Source organism: Mustelus asterias, chromosome 22 (genome assembly GCF_964213995.1).
Source record: "Mustelus asterias chromosome 22, sMusAst1.hap1.1, whole genome shotgun sequence".
In the NCBI taxonomy this organism is placed as follows: domain Eukaryota; kingdom Metazoa; phylum Chordata; class Chondrichthyes; order Carcharhiniformes; family Triakidae; genus Mustelus; species Mustelus asterias.
In genome coordinates, this window is record NC_135822.1 from 16,164,870 (window position 1) to 16,185,757 (window position 20,888).

General features: G+C 43.0%; 1 protein-coding gene across 4 annotated transcripts in view; it reads right to left on the bottom strand.

The window, feature by feature from the left end:
- pank4 (pantothenate kinase 4 (inactive)) overlaps window positions 1-17,627 on the bottom strand; it is a 67,415-nt gene extending 49,788 nt beyond the window's left edge. For 3 of the 4 annotated variants that reach the window (XR_013500533.1, XM_078238792.1, XM_078238790.1), the window contains exons 1-4: window positions 17,465-17,627; window positions 7,179-7,261; window positions 5,489-5,536; window positions 5,179-5,387 (exon numbers count right to left, since the gene is read on the bottom strand). Coding sequence is in view for 3 of the 4 variants with exons in the window: in XM_078238792.1 (XP_078094918.1) it covers window positions 5,179-5,387; window positions 5,489-5,536; window positions 7,179-7,261; window positions 17,465-17,606 (482 nt within the window). In the remaining variant the exon portion in view is untranslated. The remainder of the gene's footprint in view (window positions 1-5,178; window positions 5,388-5,488; window positions 5,537-7,178; window positions 7,262-17,464) is intronic. The other variant, XM_078238791.1, reaches the window with a different exon arrangement.
- Between the last annotated feature and the right edge of the window lie 3,261 nt (window positions 17,628-20,888).

Sequence of the window (20,888 nt, forward strand, 5' to 3'; positions counted from 1 at the left end):
GAGGAAATCGGGCATCCTTACCCATTCTGCCTCACATGTGACTCGATTCACAGCAATGTGGTTGACTCTTAACTGCCCTGTGAAATGGCCTAGCAAGCCACTCTGTTCAAAGAGAAAAAGGGACGGGCACCAAATGTTGGCCTTACCAGCAACACCCACATCCCATGAAAGAAGAAAAAAATCTTTATTTTAGGACCAGGGGAATGACAATAACATCTCATTTCTTTAGGTTTTTCACTATAACAGCCTAATACGACACTCACACAGAACTGGCAGTGACATTTTAATAGTAATAAGACTTTTATGGCCTGATCAACTAAAGGAGCCTTGTTAAGAATTAAGCCCATCAAAATGATAGATTACATTTCTTTTGCATACTTTAGTTTAATGTATAACTAATGTGCAACCAAATCATTAAAAGCTCTAACTAAATGCTGGTTACTATCGAAGCAAGGATCCGTAAAAGAGTTTGAGATGAATATGTTAAAAAATGTTTAGGTTTAGGTTTCTTTCCAAAGGGAAAAAGTAATAAATTCACTTCAGGCACTAGATCAACAACAAATTCCTATCAATGCAGAAATAAAGAACATCTATATATTTGATTTATTTAACATCTTTCAAATCTTGCTAAAATTTGCTTTTCCAAACCCACACCAGTGGCATGATACCATTCCTGTCCTGCTTCCCCTTTAGATCTCATACAGGGGGTGGGGGGGAGGTTAATGCCACCTCCCATGGCGAATTTGATGGTGGGGAGGGCATTTAATCAGGTGGACACCCTGCTACCTTCCTGCTACTGCCTCAATAAATCTTTGGCAGAAGGGTCGTGGATGGTCACGTGGGAAGTCTGAAAAGCAAATGCTGTTGGAATTTCTTGCAGGTTTCCTGGAGAGGTCCTTATTCAAGGGCACTCAGTGCTTGATTAAGGGACCTGGCATTGGGAATGCCAAGAGACATTCCCCAGCTGCCGACTTCCCTCCCCCATGACCCCCGCTACCCCAATCACTTAGCTGTGGCCTGGATCTCTCAGCGATCCTGAACCTCAGGTGGGTGCATTACCAACAACTACCATCACCTCTACAGTGCAGCTCCCAAACTATAAAGAGCTGCTTGACTCTGGCGGAGGCCCACTGCCGCCCAGTTTAGTGTTTGATTGGCACTCAATGAAATGTGCCTTCCTGAAAAAGTACCTTGCTGGATCTCCAGCCAGTGGGCAAAGTCCTTTTTACCTGCATTAAATTCCGTCCATAATTTAACATAAATTTGTCCATTACACTTAAAGACAAAACGCATAAAGAAACAATGGCCATCATTTGGAATATACATACACAGGAGTGAGTGATTGTTAGAATGATAGGAGCATCTTAAACGCCTGTGTATGAAATAAACTTGTGATTTGCTTAAAAGCAATTAGACTTTGTGGGTTCAAAGGAAGTCCACTTCATAATTACAAATTGTGCATTTCACCCCATAATAGTATCATATAAAAATAATTCAGATCCAAGAGCGCACAATCCTTAGCACTGCTGCATCACAGTGCCAGGGACCCGGGTTCGATTCCCGGCTTGGGTCACTGTCCATGTGGAGTTTGCACATTCTGCCCGTGTCTGCGTGGGTTTCCTCCGGGTGCTTCAGTTTCCTCCCATAGTCCAAAGATGTGCGGGTTAGGTGGATTGGCCGTGCTAAATTGCCCCTTAGTGTCAAGGGACTGGCTAGGGTAAATGCATGGGGTTATGGGGATAGGGCCTGGGTGGGATTGTGATCGGTGCAGACTCGATGGGCCGAATGGCCTCCTTCTGCACTGTAGACTTCTATAATTCCATAACAGTGACTGGTAATAAAAAAACGAACACATTCAGCTGTACAATATACTAGTGGAACTCTGATACTATTGCTCACATTGAGTCAGTGTTTTATATCAACAGAAGCTTTGCAGTATATAACGCAGAATGTATTATTTGCTGCGTATGACCTTATTCCCCGTCTCCGATTATGGTTAAACAATTGCCGAATGAGGTCACAAATTTAATAGTTCTTCAGGCTGTTGATGAATGCTTGAGCTGAATGGCTTGGCTTGGGTTCTCTTTTATTTAAAAGGTGCAATTCCTAAGAGCAGGCAGACATGTCAGACATTCCAACTCGTGCGTTAATTTTCTTTAAACAGTGACAGCCAAAAAAAGGAGAAACCATTTAACAGCATGACCCAGCAAACATCCTTCGGGCTCAGTTAAAGGGTGTACTGTCTTATAAAGAAAGAATCATTACATCACGCAAAGGGTAATGCTTCACTCTCCCACCAGAGCGCAGATGTGCATCACTTTAAGTAGGAATTTTAAAATTATGAAGGTGTTTGATAGGGTAGATGTAGGAAAAATATTTCCACTGGTGAGGCAGACCAAAACTAGAGCCCATTAATGTAAAATAGCTACCAACAAACCCAAGTAGGAATTCAGGAAAAACTCATTTTACCCAGAGAGTAGTTACAATGTAGAAATCATTATCACACATAGTAGTTCAGGCGAATAGCATGGATGCATTTTTAGGGGAATCGAAATTAGTAACTGAGGGTAAAAGGAATAGAAGGATAGGATTAGATGTATTAGGGCGGGAGGAGTTTCATGTGGAGCATAAACACTGGCATGATTCAATGGGTCAAATAGCCTGTCTCCGTGCTGTACGTTTTCTGTATTATGTAAAGTTTAAACACTACTAGTTACGTACTGCAAATATAAAAAGATCAATGAAAGAAGTTGCTGCTGTTCAGAGACTACTGCCATCAATCTACGGACTGTTGCCATCATAGCTCCAGCATTTTGTGTTCCTGAAGAGTTCCTTTGTTTCTTCATACATTCATTTGAGATTTATTTGAGGTAAGACGGACAGAAAATGCATATTTGATATACCAGTTTTAACCTACCTGTCAATCTCCTATGGCATTATACACAAGGTGATCCTTACCCAGTCTGCCCCATATCGACTCAATCCACAGCAATGTGGTTGACTCTTAACTGTCCTGTGAAATGGCCTAGCAAGCTGCTCGCTTCAAGGGCAAAAAGGGATGGGCACCAAATGTTGGCCTTACCAGCATCCCATGAAAGAAAAAGTATAACCGTCATGTGAAGCAGTTATATTGTGGGGAAATCAGATTAAACATAATTCCAGTCCTTTTTCAAAGTTATACTGCTCTTTATATTTCCATTTCCAATTTCTATGTTCCCATTTCCAATGGTATGGTAAATGGCGTACTGCAATTATACCCAATCACAAGTAGTGGTGCTACAGCACAATTGTCTGGAGAGCGGTATTACAGCTGAACAAATTTGTTTGGATAATTTCCATTCTAAATACTGACTTATGGCTCGAGTTGACTGGAAGTGCATGTAGATCACACTTATTTTAGAAGGTAAATAAAAATACAAGAAATACTTGTAGCTGAATTTTTATCCTTGCGGCAGCCGATAGCAGGATTTGGGAAATTTCCCGGCTCAGTCCGCCGGCTTCGGGAGAAAGTGCCCGCAAGGATGGGATTTTCATTGCTGGGGGATGGGTGTGAGCTGAAGTTGAGCTAGGTGACCTGGGAAAGAATTCAGAAGCAGGCACAGGGAACCCCAGGTGCTGTTTAAAAGGCCCACCTCAATGCTGTTGGACTTCATCCTAGTTATAATGAAAAAGGTCCTCTAACCCTCAACCCTCCAAACACTGCTACTTAAGGCCTCAACCCACTTCCCATGGCCCTCATGCCCCCAGTGCAAGGTATGGTACCACCTATCCACTATGGCTCCTCACTCCAATGCACAAACTCCCACACACCTCCCATGACTCCTCATGCCAATGTACGACCTGCACACACCCCCGGCTCCTCATGCCCCTCCATGCCAAGCTATTGGAAATTACATGCCCATTCACCCACTATACACTGTATAGAACCAATGAACTCCATAGTGATAGTAGGTGTGAAGAAACAGCTGTAAAGATTCGGCCACTGATAACTTCCTATTTTCTTTAAAAAATACTCCTTTTTACTATGAACCATTAAAAGTGTCAATCATCCAGACCTGTTAAAGTATCAATGGTAGAAACTGGCTATTTGAAATCTCTTCACCCTGTGTAAATAAACATTGTGCAACTGACGGCACAGATCAGAAAGCTAGAGCCATCAATCATACATTGTTTTCTCTGGGGCTCAGGTGTTTCAACAGGTTAGTGGATTTCTGGGCACTCAGCTAAACCTCATAATGTATCCATTAGACATCCAGCAGACTACAACGCAGCAAAACCATGTAATTCATAATTGACAGTTTCAAAGGTGAAGTTTATCACCTGTCTAAAAGAGAGCACTTACCAACAAATATATGATTTATATCCCAATTTAAAAAATAATAATTTTAGTGTGCATAATCCCAAGTACTAAACAGAAATGAAGCAAAGAATTTGCATTTGAATAGCACCTTTCATGATTTCAAAATACCCCAATGGTCTTCACAGCCAACAATGCAATTTTGCTTTAAAGGATGGTCAATTTTATAATGTAGGAAATGTAGCAGCTAATTTACACACAAGATTCCACAAATATAAATGAGATAGGAGTCAGATGCTCTGTCACAGGAAAGAAAGATTTGTTTAGAGACTGTGTGGTTCAATGTACCCTGTTACCGATTTCATTTGTTCTCACCAAAACCTTTCAAATTTATTCTTTCATGGGACGTGGGTGTTGCTTAGCAAGGCTAGCATTTGTTGCCCATTCCTAAATTGTTTTTGAAATTAGTGGCCTGCTCAGCCATTTAGGTTGGGCAGTTGAGAGTCAACCTCATTGCTGTGGGTCTGGAGTCACATGCAGCCATGATGTGGAGATGCCGGCGTTGGACTGGAATCCTGAATTCTGAAATCCCACTCACCTGATGAAGGAGCAGCGCTTCTAAAGCTAGTGGCTTTTGCTACCAAATAAACCTGTTGGACTTTAACCTGGTGTTGTGAGACTTCTTACTGTGTCACATGTAGACCAGACCAGGTAAGATTGGCAGGTTTCCTTCCCTAAAGGACATTAGTGAACCAGATGTTTTTTTTTACAACAATTGTTTCATGGTCACCGTTACTGAGATTACTGGTTTAGATGACTGGATTACTAGTCCAGTAACATTACCACTGCACCATCCCTCTCCCCCACAAGCACTCACTTACTTTAGTCCCAGCTTCTTCTCAATCAGGTTCTTAAACTTGTGAGCACCGCCGCCTGTGGCTTTAATTACTTTGGTCTCTGTGTTCACCAGGTGGGCTTTGATGAAGTCCAGACATGTTTCTATATAAGCATTTTCAAATTTAACAAAATGAAGTCGGGCAGTGATCTCTTCCTGAACAGAGATCTCGTATAATGGTTCATCATCAGGGACCTTAGAAAAACACAAACACAGCATCATGGTCTGAAATACAGGCTACGCAAAGGGAAAATTTCCAGGAGAAACATAACACAATTGAAACAACTAATATCTACCTCAATGGCATCCACTCTACTTGTCTCCAACGGATGCTCAGGTGTGTCCTATAAAGACTCAAAGTTTAAAATCAACCTTCCCAGTAAATTACAAATGTCTTAAGATGCTGGCAGTAATAAAGCTTGATGTTTTAGTTTAAGATGATTTCAGCAATGAAGTAATTGTGATAAGCATAGTCCTATCCTAGCAACATAAAATTGATATCAATCAGCAGGTAACAAAAGCACAAATAGGACTAAGCTGCTTGGATTTAGTGGACCAGGCTGTGAGGGCCTGGGAGGTACATTTTGGACTAAAGGTCGTAGCTTGGATATCCTTGTACGGCAAGATGTTTTTAAATGATCACCAAACAAAAAGCTCAAAATTTACACAAGTTTCTAGTTATTTCATCAAAGCTGTCAGTTTTGGTTTTGATTTCCTATTCCTTGTTCATTTACTATTGTATCTGTCACAATAGCTGCCTAGAATGAAAAAATAGAATGATTAAAAAAGTAACATCTCAAATGAATTCTATTTAGCACTCAATAATGTGAATCAGTTGACCTGCTTACCATCCGTGTGGGGAACAAGTGCTTTTGGAAATAACTCTGTGGTGTGAGTTACAAAGACACCACTATGGACGATGTTTTTCTATTGCATGCGGTGGTGCTTCTGAATGTAAACTGTATGGACCAAGAACCACTTTCACCAAGTTTCACAGGTACGCAGATAACACTCAGATCTAGCCCACCACCATCCCTCTCAAACCTCTCCACTGCCTTTGTGTTGTCCGACATCCAATCCAGGAAGTGCTAAATTTAGAAACATAGAAGCTAGGATTAGGAGGAGGCCATTTGGCCCTTCGAGCCTGCTCTGCCATTCATCATAATCATGGCTGATCGTCCGACACAATAGCCTAATCCTGCTTTCTCCCCAAACCAAAACCTGGAAGGCCAAAAGGCATCATTGTTCAAAGGCCCACGTCACAAACTCCGTTCCCTAGCTACCAATTCTATCCCCATCCCTGCCCATTGCCTCAGGTTGAACTGGATGCTTTGCAATCTTGACATATTATCTGACCCTGAGCTGAGCTTCTATTCCAATCCATCAGCTCTTTCCACCTCTGTAACAACACCAGTCTCCTGCTTCCACCCTTGAAAACTCTCATCCATGCCTCTGTTGATTCTAGACTCGAATACTTCACTGCATCTCTGGCCAGCCTCTCATACTCCACTACCTGTAAGCTTGAAATTGTCCAAAGCTCTGCTGTCCGTTTTGCTGCTCACACACCGTTCTTTTCATCTATCACTTCTGTGGCCTATAGACACTGTCCTATACTGGCTCTTGGTCAAGCAATGCCTCAATTTTAAAATGCTCATGCTTGTTTTCAAATCCCTCTGTGGCCTCCCGTCCTTCTCTCTGTGATCCGCCCAGACCAAATACGTACCGAGGTGTGGGTGCTCCTCTAATTCTGGCCTCCTGAGCATCCCTGATTTTAATCACTCCACCATTGAGGCCGTACCTCTTTGCCCATCTAAAACGCTTCTTCAAACCCAACTCATTGGTAACGTTTTCAGCCATCTGCCTAATTATCACCTTATGTGGCTCAGTGTCAAACTTTGCTTTATAACATTCCTGTTTGGGATGTTTTATTCCGTTAATGGTGCTGCACGAATTTAAGTTGTTTTTATTGCTACACATCATACTTACTTTGCCATAATGATCGAAGGATCGTACTTTGGCGACCTTATGTTGCACAGTTGAATAGTAGGCCAGCTTTGTCAAGGAGCCACCTGTTAACAAAAGACATTGTGCTGGTTCTTTAAATATGTGGCATAACAGCTCAGAAACTACAAAAGAAGAACAGCTTTAAAAGCACGCAGCAGTGCTAACCCACTGTTGTCACTGAACATAACTGATTTGGTGTCAATACACCAGAGAAAATTATATTTGTGTCAATGTGATTCAAAGCTGTGTGCTGTTCTGCTCAAGCAGCTCCTATTTCCAATACCAGATGGGTTTGTAACCACTGGTAATTCAACTTGGGGGTTATCTTGGCTCAAAGTCTTGGCTGAAAAAAAAACTAAATTCATATGTTACCGTTGAGTGCTCTGCACAGTTCGAAGAGCACAGCACAAAATGTCAGCATCCTTCACTAAACTCCTAAACACCAAGCTACATACTAACTCTTCACTTATTTTTATTTGGCTGCAGCTGAAACAGAAAGCTGCGGCTGCCAGATCCTTTCATCGCTTTGTACTATACCTGCGCAATGTCATTCTCTGTTGGAGAAACAACAGAAAGTTGTCCACAATTTCTGTACCTGCAATATCCTCTCTCCGGTGGGAAATGCCTCCAGAAAATGGAGATGCAACCAGATTACCACCAGCTCTTATTGACAACACACTACCAATCTGTTTCTGGCTCAAGAAATAGGAATTGCAAAGTAGGCCGTGCTCTAATGTTTTATATATAAGATATTTCCATTGTTTCTCACTCTATTTTTGATACCCCCACCCCAATATTTCTGCTGCAACGAGGTTGAGTTGTTACTGACCTTGTTAATGAGAACATCGGGGATTACCAGAGAACTGTTCTGGAAGGGGGTCACTAGCAGAGGAAGGGTTGAATAAACAAATACAATATGTGGCACAGAGGTTAGCACTGCTGCCTCACAGCACCAGGGACCCCAGTTTGATTCCCGGCTCGGGTCACTATCCGTGCAGAGTTTGCACGTTCTCCCCGCGTCTGTGTGGGTTTCCTCCAGGTGCTCCGGTTCCTCCCACAGTCTGAAAGATGTGCTGGTTAGGTACATTGACCTAAACAGGCACCGGAGTGTGGCAACTAGGGGAATTTCACAATAACTTCATTGCAGTGTTAATGTAAGCCTTACTTGTGACTAATAAATAAACATTACATTACAATCAGGTGAGTGGAGTTTGCACTAATCTCAGTTCTGTTCCTTCACAGTAACGTTCAATTAACTCCGCTCACCTTGATTTTTAAAGCACTTTGTCTTTGATTAATTTTGAGTTTAGCTAGTATGTTAAGTAAATAAAGCTCTTGGATCCACTCCATTGGGGAATTACTGGAAGAACGTATCACAATCTTTCTGGTGCAAAGCTGTCGTTCATTCGCTGCCACCCGAGCAACCAAGCTGACAAAACTCTCCTAAACTAAATTATAAGTGCAGAGAGGCAGAAGGATATTAACCGATCCCACCCATCCTGCAATTCACTCTCTCAGCTCCAAGGCCAGGCAGACAAACAACCTCATCTGCCAATGACCAGCTTTCCTGGTTTCTCTACTCCACTGACCAGAAGAAGCTGGCCTCTGCACACACTTCCCCGCCACAACAACTATTATCAAACACTTGCCATGCTGAAAAATACAAACACACAACTTAACTACCAATAGTTGGACAACTATTTTTACCCTGAAAAGAAACTCAAGTGACCATTCTTCATGTGTCAGCCTGAGTGGGATTTTTGCACTTTAAATACATCACAGCCAAGGTCAATCCTCACCCATTTTGGTGCACAGTTTGAGCAAAAATCACTGGATAAAATCGTAGGTTGAGGTGGTGCCCCTTCCTAGTAGTACACACCATTGCGAATTGTATTTCACCCCTTGCCCGCCATGGCTTAGATCATCCAACTCCGCAAAGACCAAAACTCAAATATGGTTCTGTTGACTCATCTACTGTACAGAAAATTTACTTGGATATGTAAATTAAGGCTAATTCTAAACTCCAGGGTTACCTCAGTTACTGTCCTGCAAAATAACAATTTTACAGCACAGCATAAGAGAAGGCCATTCAGCCCATCACACCCGGGTCAACCTTTTGTAAAAAAGCCACCTGATTAGTCCCAATTGCTTACCCCATTTAAAAAGAAAAAAAATGCAAGGCTTTTGAAAGTTCTGAATTCCCCTTTGAAAGTCACTGTTGTATCTGCTTCCACCACTCTTTCAGGCAAAAGGCCGTGTAAAGAAAACTATGCTCATCTGCCCTCCAATTCTTTTGCGAATTGTCTTAAAACTGATGTTGTTTGCTTTCCCAACACCCCTCCGCCGGTAGAAGATTTCTCCTTATCCACGCTTATCAACACCCCTTGCAATTTAGATCCATCTTTAATTCTTTTGCAGCCCACACCCATTTTCTCAAGTCTCTTCACATTCCTGAAGTCCCTCTTCCTTAATGTAATACAGTAAAGTAGGACATTTCTATCTCCAAGCCCCATTGGTAAACTATCTTCCAGTTGGTAGCTCAGGAAGGAACTGAAGCAGGAAGTGCAACCTTATCACTCTCAATTGCACATCAGCTGAACAATGACTCCCTTTAGCCAAATATTGGACCAACAATCACAGCTAAGCCCAAATTTGAAGCCAACATCCACACATTCTAGAAGAGGTCACTGGGTAGCAATGAGACGATATTTTTTTCTTGCCAGTCTGAGGAAAAGGAAGGAAGCCAAATATTCCTCCCAACTTTTGCCCCAGCTAAGATTAAATAATTCAGACTAAGTGTTCAAGCCTGGGACATGCCTAGTCGGTATCTCTCAGTACCCATGTGATGTAATGCAATTACACATTGAATAATTGGGAAACCTATGTGTGTGTCTCTTATGTTGCTATCTTTATACACACTACATATTTTAAAATTTACTGGTCGCAGACTTTTACAGATCATAATGAATAGCGGAGCAGGCTCAAAGTGCTGAATGGCCTCCTCCTGCTCCAATTATTTTTATTAGAGTCACAAGTAGGCTTCCACCACTTCATTGCAATAAAGTTACCTTGAAAATCCCCTAGTCGCCACACTCCAGCGCCTGTTCGGGTACACTGAGGGAGAATTTAGCACAGCCAATGCACCTGACCAGCACGTCTTTCAGACTGTGGGAGGAAACCGGAGCACCCAGAGGAAACCCACGGAGACACGGGGAGAACGTGCAGATTCCACACAGACAGTGACCCAAGCCTCAATCGAGCCCAGGTCCCTGGCATTGTAAGGCAGCAGTGCTAATCACTGTGCCATCCATTCTATGAAAGATGCCGTGTCAGCTGTTTGAAAGATCACTCCAAACAGTCCAATTCACCATAGTCCTAAACATTATCGAAGAACAAAAAAAAGCACTTTCTCTCGCACTAGACTCCTCCAATCATCATCTGCTCTGCCTGTGACAGAGACTATAGGTCACACTTTGGACTCCTCAGTCACCTGAGAACTCATTTTTAGCGTGGAAGCATCCTCGACTCTGAGGGACTGCACAATAAGCACTGATCTAAACCAACCTAAAGGACCTACTTCTTGAAGCCTGTAAAGACCACAGTTAACAAACAAAAACACAAACCACGGAAAACTTGAGCACCATTACTGCAATCTCACTGCTATCTCTTTAATTCTTTCATCGAAAATACAGTACCTTGCACTTATTTCTCATGGTAAAATGGAAAGCAGAGCTGTATTTATGTAGTATCTCATTACATTTCACATGTTATTTGACACCTCCAATCACAAAACATATGAAACAGGAGGATTACAACATATGGCCCAAAGCCTGCTCTGCCAGTCAATAAGATCATGGTTGAACTGATGCGGCCTTAACTCCATTTTCCTGGCTGCTCCCCCATTACCCTCAAATCCACTGTCAATCTAAAATCTGTTTAACACATTCTTAAGCATACTCAATAATCCAACCTCTACTGCTCACTGAGGGGGAAGAGAAATTCAGCCATCTAGACAAATTCCTTTGCGGCACGGTAGCACAGTGGTTAGCACTGCTGCTTCACAGCCCCAGGGACCTGGGTTCGAATCCCAGCTCGGGTTGCTGTCTGTGTGAAGTTTGCACATTCGCCCTGTGTCTGCGTGGGTTTCCACCGGGTGCCCCCGGTTTCCTCCCACAGTCCAAAGATGTGCGGACTAGGTTGATTGGCCATTCTAAATTGCCCCTTCATGTCCCGGGATGCATAGGTTAGAGGGGTTAGTGGGTAAATATGTAGGGATATGTGGATAGGGCCTGGGTGGGATTGTGGTTGGTGCAGACTCGATGGGCCAAATGGCCTCTTTCTGCACTGTAGGATTCTATGATTTTATTCGGCACACATCAAGATTTCACACAAATAGCAATACATTGAAGGGTTAATCAATCTGTTTTTGGTTGAGGTCAGGACAGTGTTCCCTGTTCTTCCTCAAAGGTTTTAGGAGAACTTTAAGCTTTCATCCACAACAACAGAACCCAGCAGATAGCTTGGTTTAACATCTCATCCAGAGGACCTCACCACCAACAATGTGGCACTCCCTCAACACTGCAATGGAATTATGCCTCAATTATGTGCTCAATCACTGGAGCAGGTCTTCAACCGACAACCAGTAACTCTGGGAAAAGAATTGTACCAGCCATACAAAGCAGGCAGAGAAAAAGAAGACAAAAATTACGAGAAATCATGTAAAAACTGAAGGTGCTAGAAATGTACAGCTGGTCATCAATTAGGAAATTATAAATGTGTACCTGTTGTGCTAAATGCCACTCTTGAAACATCACAACCTGTCTTTTCTCTTCACAGGTGCTGACTTGACTAACAAATTGTGTACCTCCCACAAGTTCTACTTTCACATCGATAAATCTACATCAAGAAAACAAGTCAGCAACTTAATACTTACAATATTTACCAAAGGCACCCATTCTATTGTGCCATGCATACTCAGGTCAATAAATACTATTTCCAAAAGATTTCCTTAATTTTCTTTCATCTATATACAAGCAACTACATGTCGGTATCCACACGATCCGACCAGAATGATGAACGTACAAGGATTTTAAATTATTTTACACAAACTTGCCAACAAAGGTTTTAAAATTCAGAATATAGACTGAGTAGCCGGAGTTCTACCGCCTCACCCGCCACGGAATCAGAGAGGGCGAGGGTCCGACAACGGAAATCTCCGTTGACCTCGGGTGGGAATTTCCAGTCTCACTCGAGCGAGGCCATAAAATCCCGCCCTTAATCTTATAATACTGTCTCTGTACTTTTTTTTAAGGAAAACCAGCGTATTGCTGAATCAAACTGCCCATTGCAAAATTGTCCATTCTGCCACTACATATACAATGGGGGCAGTCAACTTTATGGATTGCTGTTGAGTTGTCTTCCTATAGCAGGCAAGTCTTCTAATGGCTTCAAGTCTGATTATTTCTTCTGAGTTGGCAATGGGCAATTCATGCATGACTTCCTAAATAATTAATCATTTCCTAAGGGAGAACATTCAACCAGTATAACTGACTGGGAAAATGCTTTCAAACAATCTTTATAATTTATACGGACACAGATTACTCAAATAACTGTCAGATACTGGTGCAAAAAGGGTGGGAAAGGATGGATCTTATAGCATCCCTACAGTGCAGAAGAGGGCCGTTTGACCCATCGAGTCCGCACCAACTCTCCGACAGCCTCTAACCCAGGCCAATCCTCCCCACCCTAGCCCCATAACCTCACACATTTACCATGGCTAATCCCCATAACCTCCACATCTTGGGACACTGAGGGGCAATTTAGCATAGCCAATCCACCTAACCTGCACATCTTTGGACTGTGGGAAGAAACCGCAGCACCCAGAGGAAACCCATGTAGACACAGGGAGAATGTGCAAACTCCACACAGACAGTGGCCCAAGGCTGGAATCGAACCTGGCTCTCTGATGCTGTGAGGCAGCAGTGCTAACCACTGGGCAGTCCTTTTGAAGAAAATATATAAATAAATCAGGCTAAAATGCAATGAATTTTCCTATGACGTTCATTGTCTATTCCTTTTTTGCAAAAAGCACCAATTCCAGTTTCCCGGATGAAGCAGGTGGACAAGGCAATGAGCAGCTTCGCCATGAACAAACAGACATTTGGTCTCTCACGTGCAGAATTACATCATCTCAGCCAGGCTAGCAGTAGTCCATTATCTTTGGCATTAACTATTCTGGATCAAGAGGGAAGGAAGAGAGAGAAAAAATACATTGCTAGAGTTTCCTCCTTTGAATGCTATCCAGGAATACCAGCTGTCCAATAGTCTGGTCAACACTTAGCACCTAATTTCATGAGAGAGTAATTGGCACCAGTGGAAACATGTCCCAGCAGAGTCAGTGTCTTTGTGGGAGAAAGAAGGTTACTAAGATTGGCAAGAAAAAAAACATTTTCTTTGCATTCCTAAGTCAGAATTCTACTTATATGTCCTTAAGTGAAAGCAAGAAATAACAATAAGTATGTGAAAATTGTCCCATCACAAATGGAACCAAGGATAAATACATTGCGATCTTAAAGTGACTACAAAATAATTTGTATTTATATAGATACTTTACATAGAACATAGAACATAGAACATAGAACATTACAGCGCAGAACAGGCCCTTCGGCCCACGATGTTGCACCGACCAGTTAAAAAAAAAAAACTGTGACCCTCCAACCTAAACCAATTTCTTTTCGTCCATGAACCTATCTACGGATCTCTTAAACGCCCCCAAACTAGGCGCATTTACTACTGAAGCAATTCAGTACTACAGAACTGAATTGCTTCAGTTCAGTACTACAGAACTGAATTTACTACAGAAGCAATTACTGCACAAAGTTTGACAACAAACCACACAAGGAGAAATGAGGCCAGATGACCAAAGGTTAGATCAGAGCTAGGTTTAAGGAGTGTGTTGAAAGAGGAGAGATCGGCAGAGAGGGAAAGGTTTAAGGAGGTTATTCTCCGGCTTGAGGTTAATGGGTATGATCTTTTAGCCATTACAGAGACATGATTTCAAGCAGATCAAAGCTGGGAACTAAATATTCAGAGAAGTGACTTTTCGTAAGAGCAGGCAGGAATGAAAGGGGTGGGGTAGTTTTGTTAGTACAAAATTGAATAAGTACGATCGCAAGAAATGATCTTGGATCGGAAGATGTAGAATCCAAATGGGTGGAGGTAGGAAATAACAAGGGAATGACACTGGTGGAAATAGTCCATAGGCCCTCTAACAGTAACTATACCGTGGGATGGAGAATAAATCAGGAAATGGCAGAGCAGTTAAACAAATACATGTTACATGTTACAAATACATGTTAACAAATACAGTTAAACAAATACAGGGCGGCATGATAGCACAGTGGTTAACACTGCTGCTTCACAGCTCCAGGGACCTGGGTTCGATTCCCGGCTTGGGTCACTGTCTGTGTGGAGTTTGCACATTCTCCTCGTGTCTGCGTGGGTTTCCTCTGGGTGCTCCGGTTTCCTCCCACAGTCCAAAGATGTGCGGGTTAGGTTGATTGGCCATGCTAAAATTGCCCCTTAGTGTCCTGAGATGCATAGGTTAGAGGGATTCGTGGGTAAATATGTGGGGATATGGGGTAGGGCTTGGGTGGGATTGTGGTCGGTGCAGACCTCGTTGGGCCAAATGGCCTCTTTCTGCACTGCAGAGTTTCTATGATTTCTATGGTGGAAGACACTGATAACAATACAAAATCAAGGGGCAAAAAATGGGGGAGAAAATAACAATCACCAGAGAAAATGTACTCGGGATACTAACGGAGCTAAAGATCAATAAATCCCCTGGGCCTGATGGCTTGCATCCCAGGATATTAAAGTAACTACAGAAATAGCGGTGCACTTACAGTAATCTTCCAAGAATCTTTAAATTCTGAAAAAGTCCCAAAATTGCCAATGCAACATCTTTATTCAAAAAAAGGAGACTGAAAACAAGTAACTATAGGACAGTTAGCTTCACTGGGAAAATGTTAGAGAGTACACTATAAAGGATGTAATAGCAGAGCATTTAGAAATGCATAATTAAATCAAGCAGAGTTGGCATGGCTTCATGTAGGGGAAATCATGACTTACAAATTTATTAGAATTCTTTGAGGTGGTAATGAGCAGGACAGATAAAGGAAACAAGCAGATGTAATATATACTTGGATTTCCAAAAAGGTGTTCAGTAACGTACCATACGCAAAAGGTCACTTAATAAGATAAGAGCCCATGGTGTTGGGAATAGTATATTAGCATGGACACAGGATTGGCTAACTGACAGAAGACAAAGAGAGTTGGAACGAGAGGTGCATTTTCAGTGTGGCAATGTCTAACAGGGATCCGTACCGGGGCCACAATTATTTGCAATATATATTAATGACTTGGACAAGGGAAGTGAATATACCATTGCCAAGTTTGCGGGAGACACAAAAATAGGTGGGAAGTCAAGTGGTGAGGATGACAGAGTCTACAGAGGGATATAGACAGGTTAAGTGAGTGGGCAACAACTTGGCAAATGGAAAATAATGTAGGAAAATGTTAAGTTATGCACTTTGGTAGGAAGAATGAAAGAATTCAGTGTTATTTAAATGGAGAAAGACAGCAGAAAGCTGCAGCACAGGGGGATTTGGGGGTCCTTGTGCATAAATCATAAAAGCTAGCATGCAAGTTCAGTAGGTAATCGCGAAGGCAAATGGATTGTTGGCCTTTATTTCAAAGGGAATTGAGTATAAAAATAGGGAAGTCTTGCTAAAGATAAACAAGGCATTAGTTAGATCACACCTGGAATACTGTGAACAGGTTTGGTTTGCTTATTTAAGGAAAGATATACTGGCATTAAAAAGGCAGTCCAGAGAAGGTTCACTAGGTTGATCCTGAGTATGAAGGGATTTTATGGGGAGACATTAAGTAGCTGGGCCTGTTAGAGTTTAAAAGAATGAAAGGGAACCTTATTGAGACATATAGGATTTTCAGGGGGTTTGACAGGGTAGATGCTGAGAGGATGTTTCCTCTTGTAGGAGAGTCTAGGACCAGAGGGCATAATCTCAGAGTAAGGGGTCACCCATTTAAGACAGAGGTGAGGAAGAATTTCTTCACTCAGAGGGTAGTGAATCTGTGGAATTCTTTACCACCTAGAACTGAGTCTGAGTTAAGTATGTGAGATAGACAGATTTTTAATCAGCAAGGAAATCAAGGATCATGGGGATAAGGCAGGAAAGTGGAGTTGAGGATATCAGATCAGCCATGATCGCATTGAATGGCAAAGCAGACTCGATGGGCCAAATGGTCTACTTTTGGCACTATGATTTATGGTCTTAGGACCCAGACAGCTTGAGGGAAGGCCAGAAATGGTGAGGCAAAGAAAATCTGCAAAACACAAGAGGCCCAATTTGAAGGAATGCAGAAATCTTAAAGGATTGTAAATCTGGGGGTGGTTACAGAAATACACAAGGGGGTGAGGCAATGGATGAGTTTGAAGACAAGAATGAAAATATGAAAACTGGACTGGAAGCCAACATAGCTCATCAAGCTCAGGGGTAATGATCGAACAGGACTTGGCAGGAAATCTGCCGGGAGCATGCTGGGCACCCAAGAGAATGGCTCTGACAAAGGGTCATCCTGACATTGGCTCTATTCCCTCTCCACAGATGCTGTCAGACCTGCTGAGGTTTTCCAACATTTTCTGCTTTTGTTTCAGATTCCAGCATTCGCAGTATTTTGCCTTGAACGTTGGAATAGTCAAGTCTAGAGATGAACATTGAAGGTGTTCTGTCAAGGCAACTGTTTAGATTATTTACTGGTGCCACAAGTAGGCTTACATTAACATTGCAATGGAGGGACTGTGAAAATCCCCTAGTTGGGAGGGGGAGTTGTTCCTTGATAAATAACAACCGTGTGCTGAAGGTTGGTCAAGCCGGCAGCTTGCACTTACTTCACTAGCTCAGTAAACACCTGCACAGGTTTGTGTACTCTGGGCCAGGGCTGAGTTGTCAGAGCGATGGCTGACGGGAGTTGTAGTTCTGCTGCCCGCGCCTTTCAACGTCCACCAATCATCTCCGCCCCGCGGCGAGAACTACAACTCCCAGTGGCCCCCGCCAGCGGCCGCACATGCGCATCGCATCCCGTCCACACGTCGCATCCCCAATGCTCTCAGGCCACAAACAGTTCCCTGCCCCGATCATCACCCAGCTCGCACTCCCCAACACCGCCACGCCTATCTCCCTGCCCACCGATGTCAATGGCGAAACTCTTGGCATTCTCCAGGTTGCGGAAAATCTCGTCCGGCGGCAGCGTGATGCTTTTGTCCAGGCCGTCCCGCGCAGAGCGGGACGTTCGAACGCCCCCAGCCGCCTTCGTGCAATCCGCCGCCATTGCCGTTCCCACTGCCCCCCCTGCGTCATACGTAAGCTGTGCGTCATACGCAACCCCGCAAACCACTGCCGCAGCACGCAATGCAAGACCATTACGTCATCTGCAGCCCCTCTCATGAATTAAGTGTGTGAAACTTGACTGATAGAAGGATGTGTTGGTTAGGTGGCATTGGCCATGCTAAATTCTCCCTCAGTGCGCCCTAACAGGCGCCGGAGTGTGGCAACTAGGGGATTTTCACAGTAACTTCATTGCAGTGTTAATGTAAGCCTACTTGTGACAATAATAAAAATAAACTTTCACCAACTTGGCTGAACCAATTAACTTTTTGTTTCTTTAAAGTTTATTTATCAGTGTCACAAGTAGGTTTACACTAACACTGCAATGAAGTTACTGTGAAAATCCCCCAGTCGCCACACTCCGGCGCCTGTTGGGTACACTGAGGGAGAATTTAGCATGGCTAATGCACCTAACCAGCACATCCTTCAGACTGTGGGAGGAAACCGGAGCAGGCGGAGGAAACCCACACAGACACGGGGAGAACATTTGATTTGATTTGATTTATTATTGTCACATGTATTATCATACAGTGAAAAGTATTGTTTCTTGCGTGCTGTACAGACAAAACATTCCGTTCATAGAGAAGGAAACGAGAGAGTGCAGAACGTAGTGTTACAGTCATAGCTAGGGTGTCGAGAAAGATCAACTTAATGCAAGGTAGGTCCATTCGGTAGTCTGATGGCAGCAGGGAAGAAGCTGTTCTTGAGTCAGTTGGTACGTGACTTCAGACTTTTATATCTTTTTCCCAATGGAAGAAGGTGGAAGAGAGAATGTCCGGAGTGCGTGGGGTCCTTAATTATGCTGGCTGCTTTGTTGAGGCAGCGGGAAGTGTAAACAGAGTCAATGGATGGGAGGCTGGTTTGCGTGATGGATTGGGCTACATTCACGGCCTTTTGTAGATCCTTGCGGTCTTGGGCAGAGCAGGAGCCATACGAAGCTATGACATGCTGGTTAGCTGCATTAGTCAGGCTAAATTCTCCCTCAATGTACCCGAACAGGCGCCGGAGTGTGGCGACTAGGGAATTTTCACAGTTCATTGCAGCGTTAATGTAAGCCTACTTGTGACAATAAAAATAAACTTTAACCAACTTGGCTGAACATATGCTGTACCACTTAACTTTTTGTTTCTTTAAAGTTTATTTATTAGTGTCACAAGTAGGTTTACATTAACACTGCAATGAAGTTACTGTGAAATTCCCCTAGTCGCCACACTCTGGCACTTGTTTGGGTACACTTGAGGGAGAATTTAGCATAGCCAATGCACCTAACCAGCAAATCTGTCGGACTGTGGGAGGAAACCAGAGCATGCGGAGGAAACCCACGCAGACATGGGGAGAACATGCAGTCCACACAGTGACCCAAACCGGGAATCAAACCCGGGTCCTTGGCTTTGTGAGGCAGAGGTGCTAACCATTGTGCCATCGTGCAATTCCCTTCATATTGTTTGTCTTGTACTTTGTGATGAAGTACTTGAGAAACCCTGTCATTTATTTTTGTATCGAAAGTTTATTACTGCATGTTTTTAATTAATAAGGCAGATTGTTATTTAACACAAAAACAGAAAATGTTGGAAAAACTCAGAACGTCTGACAGCATCTGTGGAGTGAGAGTAGAGTCATATTTCAAGTCACCCTTCATCAGAGCTGAGTTTTGCTATTTAATACTATGAACTGTGGATTTGTTGCTTGAGTGACCCCCTTCCACAGGAGGAGGGGGGCACACACTTCATCAGTCCCCCTATAATATTCTACAAAGAACTAGGGATCCTTATGAATATTAACACAACACCACAATGAAATAATTTCTGAGAGGCCGGTGTCCCTTCACAAAAACTGATTTAATTACAATGGTTTGCAATAGTCAGGCAGATACTGTCAAATACAGATGATTCACCCCAAGTGTCAGTGACCAGACATGACATATTATATGTCTATGTAGATTGGGCAACCTTAACAGGCCTCAATTAGGGAGCTCATATTCCAGCAGGTCCAACTCATGAACTGCGTTGAAGTCATTACACACAGACTCACTGCAGAATTACATATAAAACTCAGAACCTTGTAAAATCAGAATCTCCATAACGTCCTCAGATCTTAAATTTCAAAAAGGATTGTCTCTTCATGAAGATAAGCAGCATTATTACTGCTCTAAACAGTATATTAAGATCTCAAACCTGAGACTAAGGGCGTTGCTTACCAAGCAGCAAGAATCCCCATGCTCATACATGCTTTGGAGGCTTGAATGATCTACAGCAAACACCTCAATGTACTGGAGAAGTACCCCCAGCAGTGCCTTGGCAAGATCCTCCAAAGGCAAGAAAGATGGTTCAACAGTAGCATCCTTTTCCAAGCCAACATGCCCAGCATCGAGGTACAAATTCACTGAAAACCAGCACTGCTGGGCAGGACAGGTTATTCGTATGCCTGACACCAGACTGCCAAAGCAACTGCCCATTCAAAGCTTGGTCAGGGCAGTCGACACCTAGACTAACAACAGAAATGCTTTAAGGTTGTCCTCAAAGTTTCCATGAAGAGATCAAACATCCCTGACAGGTCATGGGAGAACCTGGTTTGTAACTGACCAAAATACAGGTTTTACTCAGAAAGGCTTAAGAGACTTTGTGGAGAACATCTTTGATTTGATTTGATTTGATTTATTATTGTCACATGTATTGGTATATAGGGAAAAGTATTGTTTCTTGTGCGCTTTACAGACAAGGCATACCGTTCATTGAGTATGGAGAGGAGAAGGGTGCAGAATGCAATGTTACAGTCAAAGCTAGGGTGTAGAGAAATATCACCTTAATGTAAGATGGATCCATTCAAAAGTCTGATGGCAGCAGGGAAGAAGCTGTTCTTGAGTCGGTTGGTATGCGATCTCAGACTTTTGTATATTTTTCCTGATGGAAGAAGGTGGAAGAGAGTATGTTAGGGATGCGTAGGGTCCTTGATTATGCTGGATGCTTTTCCGAGGCAGCAGGAAGTGTAGACAGAGTCAATAGTTGGGAGGCTGGTTTGTGTGATGGACTGGGCTACGTCCATGGCCCTTTATAGTTTCTTACAGTCTTGGTCAGAGCAGGAGCCATACCAAGTTGTGATACATCTGGAAAGAATGCTTTCTATGGTGAATCTGTAAAAATTGGTGAGAGTTGTAGTGGACATGCCGAATTTTCTTAGCCTCCTGAGAAAGTAGAGGCGTTGGTGGGCTTTCTTAACAACAGCGTTG